This window comes from Colobus angolensis, unplaced genomic scaffold (assembly GCF_000951035.1).
Source record: "Colobus angolensis palliatus isolate OR3802 unplaced genomic scaffold, Cang.pa_1.0 Scaffold66, whole genome shotgun sequence".
NCBI lineage: Eukaryota > Metazoa > Chordata > Mammalia > Primates > Cercopithecidae > Colobus > Colobus angolensis.
Window position 1 is genome coordinate 417,662 of NW_012120265.1, and position 25,196 is coordinate 442,857.

The 25,196-nt window shown below is 49.5% G+C and overlaps 1 protein-coding gene across 1 annotated transcript in view; it reads right to left on the bottom strand.

The window, feature by feature from the left end:
• The window catches only part of MED26 (mediator complex subunit 26), a 54,532-nt gene extending 29,342 nt beyond the window's left edge, over nucleotides 1–25,190 (bottom strand). The window contains exon 1 of the mRNA XM_011925727.1: nucleotides 25,106–25,190. Coding sequence (XP_011781117.1) covers nucleotides 25,106–25,177 — 72 coding nt within the window. The 5' untranslated portion in view covers nucleotides 25,178–25,190. The remainder of the gene's footprint in view (nucleotides 1–25,105) is intronic.
• Nucleotides 25,191–25,196: the final 6 nt, after the last annotated feature.

A 25,196-nucleotide genomic window follows, 5' to 3' on the forward strand; every position in this document is an offset into this window, starting at 1 on the left:
TCTCCCCATTGGTCAATAGCAGGGCCCCAACACTGCCTATCTCAGTATGTGGGGGACAGATGTAAACAAGTACTCTCCCCAGGCTGGCTCACTCTGGCAGGCCTCCTGGAGCCCACACCAGCTCACACACCCGACCTCAGCTGTTCAAGTAAAGCAGTGGGGGACCAGGGGAGCTAGGGCATCAGGGAAGGGTCTCTGGCTCTGTAAGGCTCCAGGCAGTGGTGAAAGGACCCTGAGGTTGGAAGGCACATCCTGTGAGTACAGGCTCTGGGCAGAGCCATGGAAGAGGTACCCATGGAAAGGTGCCTCTGCCTGCAAGGGGCACCCACAGAAGATTCCTCTCCATTATTTGCCACTGTGAAAACTACCACCCAGCACTTTCACTGCCTGGAAGACCTAAGCACAAGTAGAGGCTCCCCTGGGTGCACAGGGAGACATTCACAGGAATATCTGCAAAACACTGTTTCATTAGCAAAACTCTGGAAGCCAGTTCCATGATCACGAAGTGGCTTCTAGCAGGGAATGCAATGCTGCAGTTAAAGGAGTGAGCTAGACCCACGTGTAACCAAGCACAGAAAGCTGGGACACACTGTGGAGGGAGGTGAGCTAGGTGTAGAGTGACTGCCCTGTGTGCCAGAACTGAATGAAAAGCCACATGCACAGTACAGCCCAGTGCCTGCACAGTGCAGGAAAATGGACTCTACACTAGTGACATGGGTCCTCTCCAGAGGGACAGAAGAGCTGCATCAGGGACAGGGGTCAAAGGGGGCCTTTAGCAGTAACTCAAACATTTTACTTTTTAAAGGAAGATGTATTTATTGCGTGTGTACTGAAAAGTCAGCGAGAAAAAAGGGAAAAGAAACATATTAAGGCAAACGATTAAGCTCAGGAATGCCCAGGAATGCAGGGCCATGCCTGGATGTGCAGGCTGAGGCTGGGTCCCAGGACGCTTTGAAGACCATGAGCCACCTAGATTCCATTCTGCACGGGGAAGGCTGGTTCTAAGGACTATCCACAACGATATCAGAGACAACGGGTTACAGAAGGCTGCCTTAGGCCAGGTTTGTTGGGTGACATCTGTTACTCACTGTCATTCTTAATAGCACCTCACTCATGTGACAGTGTCCTGGTCTGGATAAGATGCACAGTCACCCTAGCTACAGGGGGCAAGGAGTGGCTCACAGTGATGGTGCCACCCCTACCCCTGGGAGCCACAGTCAGCGCCACCGCTATAAAGACAGCCCCACAGAGTCCTAGAGCTGGACTCGGGTGGAGGGAGGGGCATTTTACAGATGCAGACACTCAAAAGAGAAATTGGATGCTAGCCCAAGGTGACACATGCCCACACAGCTAGGTTGGGGACCACAAAAATATGTCTGTCCCAAGCCTCTGTGAGCCTCATCTGTTCACATGGGTGCTGTTACCCCATTTTCCCATCACGGGTGAGAAAATCAGTACCTACCTGCAGTACTCGAAGGTACCCACCAGCAGTGCCAATGTGGTGCCGATGGTGGGGTGAACTGGGGATTGGTGGTAGCCCCTCAGTCGGGGGAGGGAGAACTTTTTAAGTGACGGAAATATTCTACACCTCAACTGGGGTAGTTACACAGGTATATGAATTTGTCAAAATGCATCAAAATGTAGCATAGAGCTAAATAAAAAGGCAAAAGTGAAAGCAAGACAGACATCAGTGTTTAATGAGGGACTTCCACTGCCAAATGTACACCTGAAATAGGCACATCGTACTGTATGTAAATTAGACCTCACTAAAGGCAATTTTCAAATTGTTGGAGGTAGAATCAGAAAGACAGTTGAGAGGAAAGTTCCTGAATATGGTTTTTAATGCCTGGAGTTTGAGACACCAGTGTGGGCAAGACACTGACACTGATGAGGCCAAAGGGGCTCCTCAGACTGAGATGAGAGCTGAAGGCCATGAGTGACCAGGTGGATGAACAAAGCCCATGGAAAGGAGAAGTGGATAGAACACAGAGACAGTGGCAGCAGCACCTGGGGCCACCATCCACCTGAGACAGGTAGGGTGGGCCAGGCTGCCCCACCTACTGCACACACAGTCAGAGAGAGCAGTAGGAAAGGGGACGGGCACAGGGCGCCCTGCCAGGAGCAGTGTTTCTGCGTTGTCCCAGCCAGGCGGCACTAGAGGAGAGGAGGGGAGAGGAGAGGCTCGGGTGAACAGGGTGGGAGACATGGCTTGGTGAAGGCATAGGGGAACAAGGAGGCAGGCAGGAGATGCTAGGCAAGGAGGGGACTGTCAAGCAGACTCCATGGCACTGGGAGGAAGAGGTTTGAGCATTCATCCTGTAAATGGATGACCCTTGGAAATGAACAGCTGAGGCTGCATGGCACCCTGCCAGTCACAAAGTGCTTTTTCAAAGTTGTCTTTTTATCGAACTCCTGGTTACAAAGAGCCGAAGCTCTGCATCACTGTGTGCGGATATTTGTGCATGGCAAATCTGTCATCCAGACAGGCCAGTTTTCCCCTTCCTCCTTCACTCAAAACTCAGGCCTGGCAAGGGATAGAGCATCGGATCACTACCACACCAGGCAGCCAGACAGAGCCAACCTGTAGCTCCACCTCGCCCTTAGTGGGTCATCTGGAATCCACACACCCGGGCCCACTGGCAGCAGGTGAGGTCAGGAGAGAGGCACTGTTGCCAGCAGGAGAGGCTGCGGTGACTCTTGACTCTCAGGAGACTATATGGCCCCATAAATGCGGCCAGCACAGTCAGCACAGAGCAGCCTGAAGACTCAATGGAGCCGGGTGCGGTGGCTCACGCCTGTAATCCCAGCACTTTAGGAGGCTGAGGTGGGCAGACGACCTGAGGTCGGGAGTTAGAGACCAGCCCGGTCAACATGGTGAAACCCCCGTCTCTACTAAAAATACAAAAATAAGCTGGGTGTGGTGGCGCATGCCTGTAATCCCAGCTACTCAGGAGGCTGGGGCAGAATTGCTTGAACCTGGGAGGCAGAGGTTGCAGTGAGCCAAGATCATGCCAATGCACTCCAGCCTGGGTGACAGAGTGAGACTCGGTTTCAAAAATAAATAAATAAAAACAAAAACAAAAGACACAATGAAGGAGGGTTTCCTTTTTTTGGAGGGGAGCGGGCTATAAGCAGCAAATGCGGCATTAGCCATGCTGAAACCTAGAGAGATTTCTGATGGCCCAGTGATGAAGTCAGCAACAGTGACTGCCACCGTCTGGGAAGGGAGCAGGCTGAGACAGGGCTGCTCGTCTCCCAAGGGAGGGGTGCCTGGCACACACCAGGAAGCAATGTTGGTGTCTGGCATCAGGAGCACTTTTGTAGGTTTGGTGGGAACCCAAACCCACTTGGGATGCACAATGGAACTGCTGCAGACACAGAGTTCATTCAGTCACCTTTTGACAGACAGGCTCTCCCTGTGTTGGTCAGTCTGGTCTCAAACTTCTGGGCTCAAATGATCCTCTTGTCTCAGACTTTCAAGGTGTCGGGATTACAGGTATGAGCCACTGTATCTGGCCTCCGCTGCTATTTATCTCCTGGAAAAATGAGAACGTTGGCCAGGCACGATGGCATGCACCTGTAATCCCAGCTAATCAGGCAACTGAGGTGGGAGGATTGCTTGAAGCCAGGAGTTTAAGACCAGCCTGGGCAACATAGTGAGACCCTGTCTCTAAAAAAATAAATAAATAGATAAATAAAAATAAAAATTTAAAAATTAAAAAGTTAGCCAGGTATGGCGGTATATACCTGTAGTCCCAGCTACTCAGGATGCTGAAGTGGGAAGATCACTTGAGCCCAGAAACCCAAGACTACAATGAGCTATGGCCATGCCATTGCACTCACGCCTGGGTGACAGAGACTGTCTCCTTTTGTTAAAAAAAAAAAAAAAAAAAGGCATGCCCATATTGTGTGTGCCTTGTGCCTTCTGAGGAGGAACTCAGGGAGCAGACAGAGGGCTCACATTCGTGCTAGGGAAGGCAGGCAACAGACAAGACCATAGGCCACACTAAAAGCCATGAAGAAAATAAACAGTGTGATTGATGTGAGTTGAAGGCTTCCCTTGCAACCACTGGGCCAGACGAGGTGGTCACCTCAGCCCTGGAGCCCTGAGAGAACCTGGGGAGGTGATACATCTGGAGCAAGAAGCAGTGCAAGCTTGTCCAACCCATGGCCCTTGGGCCACATGCAGCCCAACACAAATTCATAAACTTTCTTAAAACATTATGAGATTTTTTTTTTTTAAGCTCATCAGCTATCATTAGTATTAGTGTATTTTATGAGCAGCCCAAAACAATTCTTATTCTTCCAATGTGGCTCAGAGAAGCCAAAAGATTAGACACCCTGATCTAGAGCAAGTTGCATGATGACCCCGCCTCCCCTTCAGGGCAGCTGGCTCCTCGTGAGCCAATGAGAGGTGCTAGACAGGGCCAAAGGGAAACTACCATCATGAGAACTGTCCCAGCAGCCAGCTGCAAAGGTGTAGACACCATCTGGACAAGGAGCCTGTCTGTGGTCTGAAGCTTGGCAAGCAGGCCAAGGGGCACCAGGGCCCTGGTGGGCAAGGCTCCAGGCCCAGGCCAGATCTCCGTCTGCACGCATTCCAATACATCTCCTCTTCTGGGGCCGCGAGCCTTCGGCATCCAAGCCAGCTAAGGGGCAGGGACTCTACTCGGGCGTGTGCTGGAGCCCGCTCACGCCAGCTTTACTGAGAGAGCAAGCCCGTGGTGACACTTTCAGGAATCAAAAGAGTCATTACTAACAATTACATTATATAAGCTTACAATAAGTTGTGATAAGAACAAAGGAGGAAGTTTTCAGTACTGTGTACTCAAAACTCATCACTTCCTACTTATTTTACCAAACTTAGTACTATCTAGGTTTCTGAGGTTATTCATGACTACTGTATGGGCATGGAGGACATGGTGTGCTCCTCAGTCTCTTTCCCAACCTCAGATTCAGTGACCTCATGTTAGTGGCTTGAAGCCAGCCATGGTGGGAGTATTTCCACCACAGAAATCAGTAAACACTATAAATCAGGGCTTGATTTTATGGGCTCCAAACTAGAAATCTGCAAACTTCTGGGCCATTCCATAACACTGTCTGTTTTTGTAAATAAAGGTTTTACTTTTTTCATTTTACATGTTGTTTAGTGAGGTAAAATTCACATTGACATAAATTAACCACATCAAGTTTTACTGGAACACAGTCACGCTCGTTCACTCACAAACTGTCTCCAGCTGCTTTTGTGCTACAAAGGTAGCAGTACAACAGAGACTCTACGGCCATACGGCCTGCAAAGATGAAAACATTTACTATCTGGCCCTTTACAAAAAGTTTGCCAATTCCTGGGGTTTAGACTTAAGAAAGTGATGGAGAAAATGTTAATAACGCAATTAAAAAGTGTGTCATGCCTGAAATCATTACATTGGAAACAGGACAACTGAGAAAATATTCTTATAGTACAGGTATTTGAAAACTATTATCCAATTCAGCAAAGATATCACTTGACTCATTAACACAAAGATATCCACCAAGCTGGTACAGTGGCTCACGCCTGTGATCCCAGCACTTTGGGAGGCTGAGGCGGGTGGGTCACTTGAGGCCTGGAGTTCAAGACCAGCCTGGCCAAAATGCAGAAACCCTTTCTCTACTAAAGATACAAAAATTAGCTGGGTGTGGTGGTGCACAAGTGTAGTCACAGCTGCTTAGGAGGCTGAGGCACAAGAATCACTTGAATTCAGGAGGTGGAGGTTGCAGTGAGCGGAGATTGCACCACCACACTCCAGTCTGGGTGACAGAGCGAGACTCTATCTCAAATAAAAAAAATAAAAATAAAAAGAATAAAGATATCAACTAAAGTCATGTCAAAACCAATCATAAGTTGATATAAAAGCTCAGCAAAAATCAATGGAAGCAGCTGGTGAGAAGCAATTGGCTATGTGCAACTGACAATAGTGTTGTATATTTCATTATTATTTGCAAATTATATGCCACCCATCCTTTATAACAGTAAAACTCATAAACTTACATGCATATTTACATATGTATATATATGGATTTTTTTTCTTTTTCCTGTGCTGGTTGTCAAATTTTCACCAGCACACCACTGTCTACACCTTAGTATATGCCTTATGTATATTATAGCTTCATTATTTTGAAGTGCTTGAAATAGAGTCTGAATGAAACTAAAGTCCATTTGCATTACTGTATTTCAACTTTCCGTATAAATGAAAGGACTAAAGAATCTGGATTTTTTAGAAATGCCAACTCATAAATTTTTCAATGTTTACTAAAAAAAATGCTTCCAAGTTTTATCACCTTCTTGTGCAAACAAAATTTCTCCACAATTATAAAAGTCAAGCAAAACAGAAACAAAAACAAAACAAAACCCACACCCTAACATATAAAAGTGATGTTCTTGGACACAAGTACTCTTTAAAAAAAAAAACAAAAAGGCAATGTTATTTCAGTAATGTTATTCCAATTGGGTGCGGTCGCTCACACATGTAATCCCAACCCTTTGGGAGGCCAAGGAGGAAAGATCACTTGAGGCCAGGAGTTCAAGACCAGCCTGGGCAACACAGCGAGACCATCTCTATAAAAAATACAAAAATTAGTGAGGTGTAGTCGCTAGCACTTGTAGTCCCAGCTACTTGGGAGGCTGAGGCAGGAGGATCCCTTGAGCCCAGTAGCTCAAGGCTGTAGTGACCTATGATTGCACTACTGTGCTCCAGCCTGGACAACCAAATTTTTTAGAGCAAGACTCTGTCTCTAAAAAATAAGCAAAACCTTGTCTCTAATAATACTAATAATCATAATGTCATTCCACACAAGTTCAGCATTGACTATGTTCCCTAACACCCTGTATTTTATTTTCCTTATAATTTCTTTTTTTCTTTCTCGCTCTGTTGCCCAGGCTGGAGTGCAGTGGCGCAGATCGATCTCTGCTTACTGCAAGCTCCACCCCCCGGGTTCATGCCATTCTCCTGCCTCAGCCTCCCAAGCAGCTAGGACCACAGGCGCCCGTCACCACACCTGGCTAATTTTTTTGTATTTTTAGTAGAGACGGGCTCTCACAGTGTTCACCAAGATGGTCTCGATCTCCTGACCTCATGATCTGCTCACCTTGGCCTCCCAAAGTGCTGGGATTACAGGTGTGAGCCACTGCGCCCGACCTATAATTTCTTTTTTTTTTTTTCTTCGAGACCAAGTTTTGCTCTTGTTGCCCAGGCTGGAGTGCAATGGTGTGATCTCGGCTCACCAGAACCTCCGCCTCCTGGGTTCAAGTGATTCTCCTGCCTCAGCCTCCCGGTAGCTGGGATTATGAGCATGCGTCACCACACCTCGCTAATTTTGTATTTTTAGTAAAGATGGGATTTCTCCATGTTGGTCAGGCTGGTCTCAAACTCTCGAACTCAGGTGATCCGCCTGCCTCGGCCTCCCAAAGTGCTGGGATTACAGGCATGAGCCACCATCCTTATAATTTCTATGGAAGAAACAGCATGCGCATTTTCCCCTAGTCTCACCTCCAATTTACCCACTGCACCCTGTAGATGCCATTGTTTCCCACGTGTGCCATGACACGGAAGACTGAAAGCAGTGTGACAGCAGGAGGGCACGGACTCTATATGGGTGGCCAAGAGAGGCCTGAAGAAGTCCGACTGTCACAAGAACTGGATGAGGGAGAAGGTTCTCTCACAAGAATGAAGGCAAGGGTTCAAGTTGAGCTGAGAAAGGAAAGAAGGGCCCAAGGCCTGTAGCATGTGTAGATCATGACAATAAGGAGTGTGGGCATCTATTCGAAGGGTGATGGAAAACTACTGAAGGATGTGAAGTGACAGTGGTGTCATCTGCTTATCAGTGTGGAAGGGACAGGACCAAGAGGGAAATGGCCAGGGTTGGACTCAGATGGAGGGCAGAGGAGGGCTGGAGAACATGCATCCTGGCAGTAGCCCCCGGGTCTCACAGGTGGAGTAGGTGACTAAGGTGAGAGGAAGGCAGAGGCAGGGACCACTCCAGGGTGTTTAGCAGAGCCATGGGGTGTGGCTTCACGGACTGTGTGGAGAAAACCAGGTGTTGTCCAGTCAGTCCTGGTGGGATGGACCCCAGGCCTCTAGGAACATGACTGGTGGCGTTGACTGGAGTGTCGTGTTGCACACTAGTGCTCTGAACCTTCCGGAAACGCATGAGAGGGGAACTAATCCTCTCCACTGATTGCAGTACATAGAGGCCCGCAATCCACTCCAGAGCTGATTGCTCTCAATAGTGCTCAAGTGCTCTTCAGGCTAGAGCAGTCTACTTTTATTTTCATTTTTTTTAAAGTTTAATTGAAGACAATGGAGCACAGGGGAAAACAAACTAACCCATTTCCCCTGCCCCAACCAACACAAGTGCTTCCATTTTACCCCAGATTCTAGTTCTTCAGGCATCCAGCCTATCCAGATGCCTGAGTGACAAAACCACTCCTTTCCCTCTCATGGCAAGGCCTGCCCATTTTTCTATAGAGCCTCCAGAATCATGCTTTCAGCTATAGGCTATTTGACTCTGTGCATGCACCATGATTCTGAAGCTTCTCCCATGCTGTTTAAAAATAAACTCATTAAAAAAAAAAAAAAAAGAATTAAATGGAGACAAGGTCTTGCTATGTTGGTCAGTTTGGTCTTGAACTCCTTGCCTCAAGTGATCCTCCCACCTTGGCCTCCCAAAGTGTTGGGATTACAGGCATGAGCCACCAAGCTCCGCCTGTAAATAAACTTCCAAGAGTAAAATTACTGGGTCACAGGACATGAGCATGTCTATGCCTCTTGCTACATAAATAGTTTCCAGGAGGGGGACAGTGGCTCTGAGCTCCTGCCAGCAGGGTGATGCAGGCTGTTGGGGGTGGGGTAGGAGATAGGCCAGGAGAGATAAAACAGCAACAGGCTGGCTTAACGTCCAGTCTTGATTACCTGCCAAGGCCATTCTGCCCACATGTTTTTGTGCAAGGTATATGTTCCAGGTATCAATTACGTCAACATTTTTCCATCCAGTAAAATCCTGGAGATCTTACGATTTATGATTACTTTTTGTTTGTTTTTTTTTCTCGAGACAGGGTCTCGCTCTGTCGCCCAAGCTGGAGTACAGTAGCGTGATCTTGGCTCACCGCAGCCTCAGCCTACACAGCTCAAGCAATCCTCCCATCTCAGCCTCCTGAGTAGCTGGGACTACAGGCACATACCACCACCCCCAGCTAATGTTTGTGATTTCTAGTACAGACAAGGTCTCACTACGTTGGCAAGGCTGGTCTCAAACTCCTCACCTCAAGCGATCCTCCACCTTGGTCTCCCAGAGTGCTGGGAATACAGGCTGGAGCCACCATGCCTAGCCACAATTGTTGATTCTAAAGTATGTCTCTACACAGGAAGGATATTGGCTATGGCTTCTGAAAGGCAGTTTCATGTGCACAAAGTTGTATTTTGATCAGCCCACCTGCAACTGCAGCACAGAGAGATTTGGGAAAGTATAGGCAGCTTTTTCTTTTTGAGACGGAGTCTCGCTCTGTCGCCCAGGCTGGAGTGCAGTGGTGCGATCTCCACTCACTGCAAGCTCCGCCTCCTGGGTTCACACCATTCTCCTGCCTCAGCCTCCCGAGTAGCTGGGACTACAGGCACCTGCCACCATGCCCGGCTAATTTTTGTATTTTTAGTAGAGATGGGGTTTCACCATGTTAGCCAGGATGGTCTCGATCTCCTGACCTTGTGATCCACCTGTCTCGGGCCTCCCAAAGTATAGGCAGCTTTTAAACCTGATTGTGAATTTCAGCCTAAGCACCTCTTCTAAGGAAGAGGCTCTGGACTCTGATGTCTGGGATTTTGTTCTATAACCAATTTCTTCCTGTTTTCCCCTGAGGGAGCATTTAGAAATGTGTAAATTATGCAATGTTGTCTTATAACTGCTCGTTGCTGACACTAAAAAAGAACAGCATTTGTGAAAATCGAAGTCCAGTATCTACAAACTCATCTAGGGGAATAATACCCCCTAGCTCCTGAAAAGTCAAGAAGGGGCTTAAACATGTTTAGTACCTACTAGGTACTAAATTTCCTTTCAGGCACTGTTTACCTTTAGCAGGACAGGGACGTCTCCACTTTATAGAGAGTATTAATAGCACTGATAAATAATTGATGTGATTTGTCCAAGGACATACAACTTGGAGACAGAGCTGTAGAGATTTGAATCCAGGTCTAATTCCCAAACTCATATATTAAATACTTTTCTTTCTTTCCTTCTTTCTTTGGGAGGAGGGGAGAGGAGGCTTAGAGGATTTCTAGTTGATTGTTAAACCTATTCATCAACCTACCCATAAGAAATGAAAAGGCTCCCTTCTCCACAAGAAAAGACCTCATGAACTGGAGCTGACATGGCTCAAAGGCTCTAGAGACATCGGAGGCTGTATCTGACTGGGGAAGGGACAGGGGATCCTCTGTACTCCACGACAGCTCAGGCACAAACTCCCCAACTTCCGGCGTGGAAAAAGACAGCAGAGTCCCCAGGTCTCTACCCAAGGTGCAGGCAACCCAAGGCACTTGATGGGCACTGTCCAGGTGGCACTGGCTTCATGTGCATTCCCCTCCCCTCTACAATGGGCAGCGGTGTTATCTCCGGATGAAAGCAAAGGCTCTGAGGGCAGAAGGTGTCGGGCTCACAGCTGTGCAGTGCCAGCAACCTAAACTCGCTATGCTTCAGTTTCCTGAATTAGCCCATCTATAAAATGGGATGATTCTTAGCACAGAGTGAGCACACAGTAAGAGCTGATGCTGTTGTCCTTGCAACCATTTCTGTTATGACCTCAGGATAAAGTCCCTATAGTCCCTTATGAAGATTTACACCAAAGGATGTCAAGCCCTTGGTTTGTGAAGTGGGACTGGTAACCAGATTCAATGAGATCCATGCCCTGGGCTTGGTGACAGAATCATTGATGGAATTAAAATCCTCACTTCCCCCTTGCAACCGCATGGCCTCGGGAAGACAACATCCCAAACTCATCTGTCACAGGAAGACAGTACCAGCATCTTCATGATCAGGGTGACTAAATGGAGGCTAGGCATTGTGCCAGGCTCTCAACACACCTCAAACCCCAGAGGACGGTATCAACAGGTGATGGCAATGCCAGCTCCATGTCACAGGTAAAAAGACTGAGGCTTGGAGACATTAAGTGATCTGCTCCAAGGTCACCAAAGTAGAAACAGCTGAGAAGGACCCGAAGCCTTCCAGCTAAGGTCCAGAAGCTGTGCTAAGGGTAGTGTCTGGCCTGGCGCAGGGTCTCACGCCTGTAATTCCAGCACTCTGGGAGGCCGAAGCAGGCAGACCGCTTGAGCTCAGGAATTTGAGACCAGCCTGGGCAACATGGTGAAACCCCATCTCTACAAAAATTACAAAAAAGCAGCTGGGTGTGGTAGCATGTGCCTGTAGTCTCAGCTACTCAGAAGATTAAGGTAGGAGGATCACTTGAGCCGGTGACGTGGAGGTTGCAGTGAGCTGATTGTGCCACTACACTCTAGCCTTGGTGACAGAGTGAGACCCCACTTCAAAATAAAATAAAAAGGTTGGGGAGTGGGTGGGAAGTGTCTGCCCAGGCCTGGCCCAAGGGAGGGAGGAGGCACATGCAGGCTTATGTGGGCTTGAGGTCCAACAGACCCCTCGAACCATGGGAGGAATCCAAAGGGCTGAAGGTTGGAGAGAGCCAAGTAACCATCACAGGAGGGGGCTTCCTCCAGGGGTCTGGCCAAGTCCAGGCTCAGTCACCTCAACCCCAATACTCATGAGCTAAATGACTACCATGCTCAGGCCCCACTAACTCTGAATTCTTACCCCAAACCCAACTGGGTCCTCCCAGGTTAGGCAATGCTACTTCTGTAACCTGAAGTCAGAAATGGACCCACATCCATTTGTAAACTGGTTACTGGCCCTAACAGAATGAATGGCTCACTAAATACCAGCAAGAAAACAACCAACCAGTCTTTGCCTTCAAGGGGAATGGGGGTGGGGGAAATGACAGGCACGTCAGACCGGTTACAGGAGGCGCTGTGGGAAAGATCAGACCAGGATGCCTGGAACAGTCAGAAGACAGGGCTGCTTATGGAGGCTCTGGACCCTAAGCCCAGAGATGCAAGGAGGGAGAGAGGGCAGGTGATCAGGTGGGGTGCACAAAAAGGTCAGGAGCTGACTGATGAGCAGCTGAGCCTGGCTGGAGCAGGAGAGGAAAAAGGGCTACCTGACCCAGAGCCTGGAGCATAATGTGCTCAGATGATTCTTTCCTGACTCTCTCAGTTGCAAGTGAGGGAAAAGTCAGCTCAAATGGGTTTAATCAAGAAAGAAAACCATAGGCTCACTTAGCTTAAAAGTTTGGGGCGGCCGGGCTTGGTGGCTCACGCCTGTCATCCATCCCAGCACTTTGGGAGGCCAAGGTGGGTGGATTACCTGAGGTTAGGAGTTCGAGACCAGCCTGGCCAACATGGCAAAACCCCGTTTCTACTAAAAATACAAAATTAGCTGGGCGTGGTGGCAGGTGCCTGTAATCCCAGCTACTCGGGAGGCTGGAGCAGGAGAACTGCTTGAACCCAGGAGGCAGAGGATGCAGTGAGCTGAGACTGTGCCATTGCACTCCAGCCTGGGAGACAGAGCAAGCAAGACTCCAACTCCTGGGAAAAAAAAAAAAAAAAAAGGTTAGGACAGGCTTCACTTCAGATCAGCCAAGCCACAAGGTCTTAGTCCTCTCTACTCCTCTGATCAGGTCTTACTCCTGGACAGGCTGCCTCCAGGCAGCAAACCCCAGCAGAAAACAGCTCACATCCTCTCCCATTTAAGTCTCCCCAAACTACTCCAGCAAAGTGTTACAACTTTCACAGGCTCTGATTGGGTCACAGGTCTGTCTCTGAACCAATCATTGCCCAGGAAGATGCAGCCCCATGACTGGCCAGTCGTACCTACATTAGTAACCATCCAATGTGCATGGACTGGAGAGAGGAATGGGCAGCTCTCAGGAAAACGAGGATGCAGAGACCAGGAGGAAGGCAATGGGAGCTAGATGGGCTCTCTACCACCAAACCTGTGTATTATTAGGTAGCATGCATGTGAGCACCCAGGATGCTTCATGCACAGGGCCATGTCCCATTCTTAAAAGCCTTCCTACGCAGCATTTTTTACATCTTTCTGGAAAAACAAAGGCTGCAAATCTAACCTTGTTGAAGGCTGCAAGGTGAATGGCAGGGTCAATGGTTCCAACTCCATTCTGCTTAAGTCCTCCACCCAGGAGAAAGACTGTCTTCTCCACTATATGCCACCTAAAGAGCTGAGACTCTATCCAGTCAGCAACACACCACCAGAGAAGTCAATCATCCCAATCTGTTTTCAGACATACAAAGGCAGGAGACTGACTGGGATACTGCTGCACTAGATCCTCTAAAGGTCCAGCTTGCAGGAAGGAGGACTCCAGGATGGCCCTAAGGTGGTCTACAGAGCAGCAGATCATGGCGCCACCAACAGACACAGCACAGCATGACAAGAGCAGAGGTGAAGAAGGTGTATCCACTTTGGAGTGGGCTGTCTAGACATCCAGGCACAGGAGACAGCGCTGGAGAGCAAGTGTCCAGGTGCCAAGGAAGCCGTGGCTCTGAGACAACCTGGGGAAAGTCTTAAGGGCCAAAGACCGTGAGCAGAGCTACACAAAGCCAAAACACCTGGGGGGAGCAGGAACCACTGGAAGGGGCTGTGGAGAGAAAAAAAGAGACCAACGCAGCAAGGGGCAAGGGAACCAGTGAGGCACACATCCCCCACTGTTAGGCCTTGTCATTCATTCCAAGTGCCCATGGTGAGCACAGAGAACAGCATCCTAAGGAGAAGACAATCTGGCGTGACAAACACAACAGGCATCCTTGTGCCCAAGGACAGCTCATCTTCCTAAACAGATGATGCCACTTCCTATTTCCCAACCTGAGGGAGCCCACCACCCAACCAGATAGGAAACCATGTCCGCAGTGCTCTCAACACAGAAGAATCATCACCAGGGTGATGAGAAGGTGCCCACTTGGTCACACCCCTAACTCCTCATTGGGCAGACAGCATGTCCAGAGAGGCAATGCACAAGTCTTCCGCATACTATCCAGCACAAATACCACCTGCCAACTACACCAAAACACCTAACATGCCCCCTCCCTACTCCAGGCCAGGGTTTTCACCATTTTCCTTCAGGTACATAGGGCTGTAGCAGCCTGGGAGCACATGCTGTTTCCGTCTGCATAAAAGACCCTGCTCCTTCTGGAAAAACCTCCCTGACTTCCTGTGGGCACTGACACTTTCTTAAAAGGCCCTCCCATGCCACCCCAAGCCAAGCCAGAGTGTGTCTCCTGAAGTTTCCAGAACTGGAAACTAGAAAGTAACTCCTCTCTATGACAGGTCAAACTCAGGAGCTGCTGCCTTTGCCAACACATGAAGCAGCCCATCCACAAGACTTGCGGACACACAAACACACACACAGAGACAGACACATATACACACGCAGATATAGTGCCGAGGACCAGAAATAGAAAAGATTCCCTCTCCTTTCTCTCCACTCCAATTTCAATCCCAAACAGCACTTATTTAAGCTCAGCTCAGTGTTTAGAGGGAAAAAGCTGGGCCGCAAATGCAGAAGGAGCTCACAGGAGGGCAGTGCTGAAGCTCTCCTGGGAGAAGACAGGCTCTCCACTCAGGGGCCCACAAGTTCAGGCGCTTGCTTGCCCACCAACCATCAAGGTGAGAAATGAAATGCTTGAGAAACTCCCCTAAGGCAGAAGTGAAGGTGAAATACCCATTCACAAACCTTTCCCTCACAAGGCCAGGCACGGTGGCTTACGCCTGTAATCCCAGCACTTTGGGAGGCCAAGGCGGGCGGATCACGAGGTCAGGAGATCGAGACCAACCTGGCTAACACGGTGAAACCCCGTCTCTACTAAAAATACAAAAAAATTAGCCAGGCTTGGTGGCCGGCACCTGTAGTCCCAGCTACTCAGGAGGCTGAGGCAGGAGAATGGTGTGAACCTGGGAGGCGGAGCTTGCAGTGAGCTGAGATCGCGCCATTGCATACTCTAGCCTGGGGGACAGAGCGAGACTCCGTCTGGGGGGGGGGGAACACAAACCTTTCCCTCACAGACGAGCCTGAGACTTACTTAACATGTAGCCCACTTTCATCACTGCCAGGCAAAAAGGGGAGCAGACACCAACTTCAGGGGCTTACTGACAGCCCCCCCCGAAACACAATGTGGGGGGTGGGGTTGGGGAAATGGAGGCTGCAAAAGAACGATCACTTGAGTCCACCCCTCTCCGTTAACCAAAGCGGAAGAAGCCAGGCCAGGAAACACAGGTACGAGTTTCCAGTTAACCGGGGGAAGAACAGATGAGAGGAAACAGGCAGGACAATCAGACCCAGCAGATCTCCCAGCCTCTGCCCAGGGTCCACAAGTTCAGAGAAGCTACAGGAGAGGCCACAGCTCTTGCCTGGGTCACAGCACAGTTTCCTCATGACCACAGGAGGCCTGGGGAGGTTCAGGCCACCTGGACCGCACCACCTCCCCCAGCATGAGCTCCATTCCAGGCAGTGACTGAAGCACCAGGAGAGACTGTCAAGACAGGGAGGAAAAAAACAGCACCATGCAAGACTCTCTCCAGCCCAGGACGGGATCTGAAGCTGCAGCTGGCCAGCACCTGCACTAGGACAGTGTGACAACGAGGTCCCCAAGGGTGACTACAGGCAAATGCAGTCTGCGGTTCAACCAGAACGAGAAGGTACTTAAAAACTCCACGCAGTGACCTCACACCAGCCAAACTACCCTGTTGCTACTCTGAACCTTACACTTCAGTTACTCCCATTTTTGCCTTCTGGAGCCAAGGCCCAACTATGTGACGGTCACCTCAGGAGAGGTGATGACATCAATGCACATCCATGGACACTGGATCCACTACTCTTCTCTCGTTAACAGGACCTTGATGTCTCCTGGGAACATCCCCTCTATTGTGGGACTGTTTGGGTGGAACTCACACCAGATTCAAGGGTAAACCAATCAACTAATTCAATCAAACTGCTGATTCAATCAAAGCTCAGAAAAGGCATTAGGAAATGTTTGGTGGGGATTCCGGCAGAGTCGGGAGTTCGGTGAGGGAAAATCCTGAAACTGCTGGGACGGAGAGGAAGACACCCTACTGTGTGAAGGCAACACTGCAAAAGAGGGAGAGAGAAAAACCAGGTCCTCACCTGACCGCAGACTTGCCTTTGGGCCTGCGTGACCCTCAGCCCCTTTGTGTCTAAGCTCCTGCCACCAGTACAGCACTAACCTCCCTCTAGGGCTGGACAGGCCACAGAATTAGTATAGGAAGTAAAGACAGGTGCTGTGCAGGCAACCAGTTAAGTGAACACGGAAGGAAACAATGTGAACCAATGACCACACAAAAGGATAAAGCTGTTCTTATTTTATATCCCTTCACATGAGTATATCATGGGTCTCCCACTGACAGCACTGAAAAGCCAGCTTGAGGACTGCTTGCCTAGGCACCTGCACCCGGGAGGTGAATGGAGTTGGCAGCATCTATAAAGGGTTCTAGAGGGCTGGCCTGCAGAACAGGAGGGCCGTTAGCTACCATGGTAACTACCACATCACCCTGGTGGGAAAGAGGATGTGGCCACCTCTCTGCGCCTGTCTCAAGCTGGGCCAGGAACCTGATGACTAGAAGGGGGGACATCAAAACAAGTCATCAAGGGGATAAGAAGAACCTAAACCCAGTGTGTGCAGGTGGCTGCCCAGAGAGCCAATGTGACCAGGAGTGTGGGTGGGAAACAGAAGAGTGCACTGCCGTGCTGAAGGCACAAGCAGGCAGTGGGGCCGCCAGGGCCTGGGAGTGCTGCCAGCCCATTGGGCTCTCGGTGTGGGCCACGGGTCACACGCACCTGAGTCCTCCCAGTAACTCACCACTGCTGACACCTGCACCACAGAACCCCCACCAGAGTCAAGGCCAGCCACAGCCAACACCCTACAAAACCATGCTGTACACCCAGCACACCAGTACCCGAGTCTCCACAGCAGCCACGAGGCTGACCCACCACAGGGAGTGGTCTGGACAAAGTGCACCCCACTTTCTGGCCATAACAAAAAAAAATCTTGGGGGATGTGTGTCCAGGAATGCCGTTATGTTTTGTCACATGACCAAAAAAGGCCAAAGGATCGCTGGGGACCCAGCCTTCACAGACGAAGTGACATTTGAACAGTGTCTAGGGAACACAGACAGGCAGAAATCTAAGCTCAAGCGCCACCTTCTCTATTAGGGTGAAAAATACCAGATGAGAAAGAAAGAGGAAAACACACCTCACACCCCTTCCTCAGCCAGTTCCAGAGAAAGCACACAGCATTTCAGGGACCACTGTCCTCCCAGCCTGGCATAAACGCAGCGCACAGATGAATCCAGCATAAAGAGCTGGACCCAGGCAAGAAAGGGGAGTGCCTGCGAGGCACGTGCCCACTGGCCTCTCACAGATGACATGGAAGGCAGCCAGCAGGTGGGTGTGTTCCAAGCCCAGCCTCATCCCACCTAGCCTTCTTCCAGCTGTGTCCGCTGAGCCTCAGTTTCCTCACCAGCAGCTGCCTCCTGTTTGATCTACACCTGCTATGAAGATTAAATGTGGAAGTGCTGAAAACTGCTGGCACCTAGGACCTGCTCAGTAACACAGCCAGCCATTCCCAAAACTGGCCCTGTTCACAGTAAGAGCACCAAGCATTTGGGCACCCACATGCTGTGGCAGTTCGAGATACTAAGGGAGCAACTCCTGCTCTCCTACTTGGGCACTTCACAATCACATGGAAAATGTAACCAACAAGACCTGTTATCAGCAGGAATATACAGTGTTAAAACGATGAATGGTTCCTGAGAGACACGGTCTTGGATTAAACCAGGCAAGGTTTCAGAAAAGGGAGGCAGCAGGGATGACAGGAGGCTCCCAACTGGAGGCAGCACAAAGGTCAAATTCCAGGTGTCACACACATACAGGTAAGGACTGCTCTCAGAGTTACACTGATGCTGTTTTGACGACAAGACAGAACTTCATTTCGAAGCACAACTGGATTAGGAGTAGGTTCTGTCCTCGAATTTTCTTTAAAACAGTTACTCAAAGCACACCTGTTGTTATGTGAAGGTTCCAGAAGGTTTCTGATGATAAAAATGAGCCCTCATACTCAAAAAGGTTTGGAGCCACTAGGCTAGAGGAATTTAAAGGGGGAAAAGTTGTAGGAACTGGGAAGGAATGGAATTAAAAATGTAACATTTGAAAACACTTCATGTTTGCAAGGGTACACCTTAGAAGATGCAATGCAGTTCAGCTTCCATGCTGGGCACCACTGATGTGGGAAGCGGAAGACTGTCGTAGTTAAGCCCTCTGACATCAGAACCACCTAGGGATGGATTCAGACCCAAGGCTTCTGGTTCCCTTGTCTGCAATACCAGACAAATCGGTGAATCTCTCCTAGTCCCTAAAATGAAGATGAAGCACCTACCCTAGAAGTAATTCAAAGAAGCAATGAGACGCTCCACACAGTAGCGTCTGGCACTGTGTAAGTGCTCAGTAAACAGAGGCTGTTCATCTTGCAGCCTCTGCTGCCCAACAGAGACTGCTGCTGGCACACAGGAGACTGAGCCTAACTCTGTATGCAGGGGAAACCTGATGAGTCCCCTGAGGATTTCCAAGATCCATTTTCCTGCAGTGGATGAACCCAGGAAACTTTGCTGCAGTCCCAGTAACATCCAAAGGCCTTTAATCCCAACTGCCTGGCAATCCTTGGGATATGAGTTCCCAGAGGGCAGCTGGTACTTCACCTGACATGACCCATCTCCTTTTGAATAGGCTCCATAGAGAATCGAAACCTGCCGGTACTTGGCTGGTCACAGAATCCAAGGGCCTGCGCGTGTCCACATAGCCACCTCACAGTGCCCCCAGACTGTGTTAAGCTCTGACAATAATCCACGCTCCCCTAAGCACATCACAGAACTCTCACCTTCCCTACCCCTAGGCTTGCCTCCAAAAGCCACACAGAGCAAATCTAATCCAGAGGGTACAACACCCCAAATGCTGAAAATCAGTGCCACGTACAGGCTACCCCAAGACCCTTTTCATTTTTTCAAGCCCAGACACCCCAACCATACCCACAGGCACAGCTTGATATCTGCCTGTGCCCCATCCCACGACAGAGAGGGAAAACTGTGCAATAATTTGCCGACTATTCCTTCCAGCTCTGTTCCACTCATGCCAGAGACAATGCAAGAAAAGCCTGCCTGCCTGACTACAGAACTTATTCTGAAAAACTGGATGACAGAATATACTTAAGAAAGCCATCTCATATTCTTAAGAATTCTCAACTGTTTTCAAATAAGGCACACGGAGAACTGTTCCATTTGGACTTGAGACCTGCAGCACCATCAGGCTAACCGACTGCCGAGCCCACATGCCATGGCACCCCCCACCCAGCTCATTCACGACTATGCTCTATCTGCCCTCCTCCCTGTGAGGCGCCAGGCCCCTTTGGCACAGTAGCTGGGCATCTTCAGGTCTGTATCCTCTACACTCAGCACACGAGCACTTGCTAATCAGTTAGTGACTGAAATGTAACTGCAGTGACTCCCAAGGCATGGAATCCATTCAGAGAGGACCTTTAAATAGAGCATGCAGAATTATCGGTGTGTCTTTCTCACTCAGGAAATGCTTCCCGGTTCAGGGAATCCCTATGGCAAATCCACACCCTGCTCTGAGAGTGAAAAGCAGCTGTTTTGGAAGGTTCTCCCAGCATGGGTGCTAGCAAGACCACACTGGAATGAAATGCGCTGCCTCTCCTGTACTCACTGGGCCACAAACTCGGCCACCCATTCTGACAACCAGCTCCTGGTCCCCAAAGGGACCAGGCAGACGTGGGACAGCCTACCACTAGAAATACAAAGGAAAAGCACAACGTGCAGTGACAAAGCACCCAGTTTCCAGAAGGAGATGATAGTGGGGGAGTGGCCAGGGGACCCCTCCCACTGGACTGGAGTCACCTGGAGTCAGTCTGGTTAAACCGGAGCTCAGTCTGAGAAGAATGTTTGCAGACCCCAAAATCAAGAAAAGGCAAGCCCAAGTGTCCCCCTTCACCTAAAAGCGCTTGGTGCCCTTAAGGTACATGTCCTATCTTACACAGTTGCCCAGGGGCTAATGTGACCATGGTGCCTTCTTACATCTGTATCCAGGACAAAGCCCTTGCCACACGCTGGTCTTGGACAGTCCTCCAGGGCTCGGGGACCTCCAACCAGGACAACACAGTCTGAGGACCACACAGAAACCTCAGTGAGGACAGGCTGTAAAGTCCACTTTCTCCTGAGGGACAGAAAGAGTCAAAGACAAGGACATACACCTGTGTCACAGGTGACACTTGCTACCTGTTTCCCGAAGTCAGAGAACACCACACTGCTCCTCTGCTGTGTCCTGGCCACAACAGACAGAGTAAAGACAGACGAGTCCCTGAATCTGGGCAATTATGGAGCAGTGGGCATTTACATGTTTGGGTTTCAAAAGTCCTTCATTTTGCAATTTATACTATTCTGCTTTTCTGCAGAATAAATGGCATTTTAAGTTAATACCAAAAGTGCTGTAATGTTGAAGTAGAAAGCAAACTGGTCACACAGACTCATGAAAAGTTCCACATTAGTTGCTAGTTGCCACACCGTGGTCTGGCCCAGGTTTCTGTCCGTGACAGAGACCTTAAGATGTTCACGGGACAGGCTGTCTCATATCATCACGCTGTTAGATCTAACATAGGTAGATCCAGCCCCAGGCTGTAATCTCACATAAACTTGTAGGGGACGTTACAGGATCCCCACAAGTTTTCTTACCAGCTCAAAAACGCTGCCCCCAGCTCAAAAAAGGTGCCTCTTCTAGAGCCATCTCTCCATCTTTCAAGACAGCGTGGTGGTGTTCAGAGTTGGAAGGACTCTAAGGACTGTCACTTAATGACTCTGGGTAAGTCCCTAACTTTGGTTCCACCACCTCCCATTAAGTCAGTAAGAAACAAAAGCATTTTGTCCTCTGCTTGCCCCAGGAGACACCACTGAGCAGCACCTACTACCTGATGCTGCTGGCTTCTGCACCTGCAAAAGGGGAGACTGGCTCCCCCACTCACAAGGCTGTTGGGAGGAAGCAGAACTCTCTGACATGGTGCCACACAAACTAACAAAGCATATACCTTGGTTTAGAATTTTGTTAGTTGAGAAACTTCACACAATGTACCTTGCAAAGATATATTAAAAACAAAACAAACCCTTCTAGAACAACTGACATTAGACTCTGCTGTCCCTTCCAGGATCTGAACTTAGATCTGGAAGGAGGTTTATGGGGTGCATACACCCATTCCCAATCCCACCCTGTGGACAAGAAATCTGCAGGCAAGTCAAAGTAAGCAACATCCAACCTTCCAATTCTTAGGTGGGAAAATTATCTTTCTTGCTGGGTCTCTCTGCAGAGTGCCTTGGTCACCTCCCTCTTGGTCTCTGTCGCCTGAAGAGCTGTAAGAAAGAAAGCAGCTCCCAAGGACGTTTTCCGCTCAGAGCCTGACAGCTGGAGGCACTGACACAAGTGGCCAGGGCTAGTTCAAGTCCCTCTTTGCTGCAGGACCTTCTCAGGCCTCTCCCTGCTCTAAGCACAGGACATTCACCTGCAGTTAGCAAGTCCTGCCCTGTGCTGTTATTTTACTTGTCATGAGGATGCAGTACACCATCTACTATCCGTCGGACCTTTCTTCTAAAAGCTAAGTTTGCTAATCATCACTTAACATCCATGTTCCTCACAGTTCTACTGAGTAGCGTCTCAAGTCACCTGTGATTCCTTCCCTCTCCAAAGTTCTGCATTAGAATATTCCACGACTGAACTTTTGGGCATAAAGCAGTTACAAAGGCTTCCTAGTAAAATGGGGCTCACATGTAGCTCCTCAGGTACAGGTCCAAGATGGATGCTAGGGTTCAATCAGTTTAAGCAGCAGATAGAAAGTGTGCCTAATGCTTCTGCTCTAGAGGGAGAAGACAAGACATGAAACATCCCAAGAAGCTTGCGTGCCGCACAGGAAGATAAAGCTCGTACCTCCACAAAACAAAGAGTGTCCCAGGCAGATGGGAACCGAATCACCTGCTGAGGAGACTGCTCACTACGACTGCTGTGCGAGAGTAAGACACAGTCCTTCACTTTACCCACAATGCAGCGAGAGTAAGCTGGAACAATCATGCACACACTGCGCTTCGGAGAGATTTTCAACACCCTGGGCTGAAAGGGTGCACGACGAAAAGAAAAGCTCCAACTGCTCTGAAAAACCGTTAGTAGCCTTTTGAAAAGGAGAGTAGAGGATTTACTTTATTACTGAATTGGCAGAAATTATTAACTCTGAGCCTGCTGCTATAGGAATTCAAATGCATACTCCAGGGGCTAAAAGAGCACAGAAACAACTTTCCTCCTAAGAATTCCTTTGTCAAGGAGATGGTTGGTAAACACGACTTCTTCGTCACTTCCCTAACTTTCCAGATACTTTTGGATATTAGGTCAGTTCCTGACACTGATTTTGCAAGCAATAGCTAAGTTTGTTAACCATAATTGCATGCCCATAAAGGTAAGCATTACATGACACAATTCTCTGCCGCTTCTCTCAGAAGAGGTTTAATTTTAGTGTTGGCTCTTCAACACTGTCCCCGTTTTTTTTTTCCACGAGCATCTTAAATATGTGTCAACTAAATATCCAGTAGTGGAATTCATCATTGGGCAGGGCAGAGAGGAGAGAGCGGCACACCGGCAGCACCTGTGCTGGAGCCACCTGCTCTCACCTGAGCCCACATTGATCCAAGAGAAACTGCAGACGCACTGACATGCCCGGCTCTCACCACCACCTCCGCCAGTAACCCTGTCCACCGCAGCTGTTTCTGCATGGTGTTTGCTCAAAGCGAACGGTCCTGTCAAAACGGCCCATAACAGCGCTCAGAGGATCAATCACAAAGGAGGCACCTTCCTCATTGCTCATAATCAAGAAGATAATTTCCCAAATCCATCCACCCCATGTTAGTAGGACTCTGCCCAAGATCATCACTGAAGCCCCTGAAAATAAGCGATATGAAATGCAGATTCCATGCCAGGTAACATAACCAGGGACCTATATAACATTTCTGCATGAGCTGAGACATACAAAACTAAGATTCGTCCATCCTCTTTTCTTCTGCCTCAAGGAACCCTTTTGATTAGAGCCTTACACAATACTGGAAACTGTGAGGTCACTGGAGTGACCTAATCTACAACACTGTGATCGCCTGTCAAAGTGCCGCCTGATCCCAAAGCTCTCTGAGGTGGCATTAAGGATCAGTGCTAATATCTCAGCAACCTTTCAGACTCTCCAGAAGGAAAGCGAGTGCATGAAATTCAAAAAATTACCTTCTGGCTGTACAAAAGATGTACAAGTCACCAAGGCTATTTTTTTCATGTCACTAGTTTTATCCTCTAATATTTCAATCTTAAAATTGCAGTGGCACCAGTTACTGCAAAAAGGACATTCGAGAAGGTTTTATATAGCTTGTGCCCACTCCACCCCCAAAGTCATAACAAAAATGTATAATATAACATTCGTTAAAGACAATTACCATCAAGTCAATGTTAATGGGACCTGAATACCAGGAATAAGAGAAGTACTTACATTACAGCAAACACAGGGCCTTAGAAAAAAACTCATAACCCTTCAATCTTACCAAAAATTGTATAAGTCAACGTGAATTATTCCAAAAACATCATCAGAGTTAAGCATACTGCTAAGAGTAATCAGCCAAGCTCATGTAAAAATACAAGTAAAAACCCCTACGGTGAGAGAAACCTGAGTTACCTGGCCAAGCTAAAGATGATTTTTTTCTTCCATTCACAGCATATTAAAAAGTGATCTCAATGGCCACTTCCTGGGAAGCAAGGCCTCACTTCATACCTGGATGCTACTGCATCTTCCCACCGCCCTGCTCCTGCCGCGGGAAGTATGACCCCCCACTGCCAAGAAACTCTTGGAGAAAATATGAGAATAGATCAGTCTTCCCACCCCCACCCCACCCCCGCAACAACACACACACACACACACACACATACACAGTCACACACACACACGGAGGGGGAAGGGGCGGCCCCTCCGCAAACAGGAGCCTCAGCAAAGGGGCACCCGAGGAAGCGACACCTGGAGTTAACCCTGACAGTCTGGGTCAATAGCCACCAGGCTGAGACCCCCAGGTGAGGGAAAGAGCCTACTGACACAGGGCTCTTGGGTAAACGGGAGAGAAAAGTCCTCTTTAATTCACTACCCAAAAAATGGAGCTCTGGCTTGGTCAGAGACGCAATGGGTACTGAGGCCCAGAAAGGCAACAGGAAGGATCCCACCCCTCCCCGAAATCATCTGTCGCTGGCAGCGACCCCAAGAGGGTTTTGGCGAAGGCGTGTCCAGTCACAGAAGGGAGACAGACTCTCCACGTACCCTGGGTACCCGGCCAGGGGCAAAACACACTGGGGGTTCTCTCCGAAGCCAGGAAGGTGCTGCCAGCCGGGAAGGGGGAGAAGGACTTCTCTGATCAGCCAGAAGGCCAAGACATGGGAGACACAGGTTCCCCGAGTCATACCCCGGACACCAGTTGCTTCACAGCCCTTCTCCCTCCCCTCCCCCGCTCAGGGAGGGCTTCCCGGGGGTCTCGGGTCCCGGAGGGAGGGCGATGCAGGGCAGCTTCGTCCAGAGCAGTGAGGGTCATAGAGCTGGAGCAGAAAGGGGAGATAAACTCTACCCTTAGCCCCTCGTCTGCTTCCTCCGCCCAGGCCGCACGGAAGCCTCGGCCTCACGTACCAAGCGCTGCCGGGCTGCCCGACCTGCCCCCAGTCCGGGCCCGAGGAGTGAGAGGCAGAGATGGCAGCGGCCCTCGAGGGGAGGTGGGGGCCAGACGGGTCCCCCGAAGCCCGGTGGGCGAGGGGGACAGGAGAGGGGGAGGGTCCCAGGCCCATGCGGCCTCCGTCCCAGCTCGCGCGGCGGGTACTTACGTTGCTCTGGGGGTCGATGGCCTGCAGCAGCCGGTCCCTGATCTGCTGCGGAGACGCCGGAGCCGCTGTCATTGCCTGGGCGAGGCGGGGG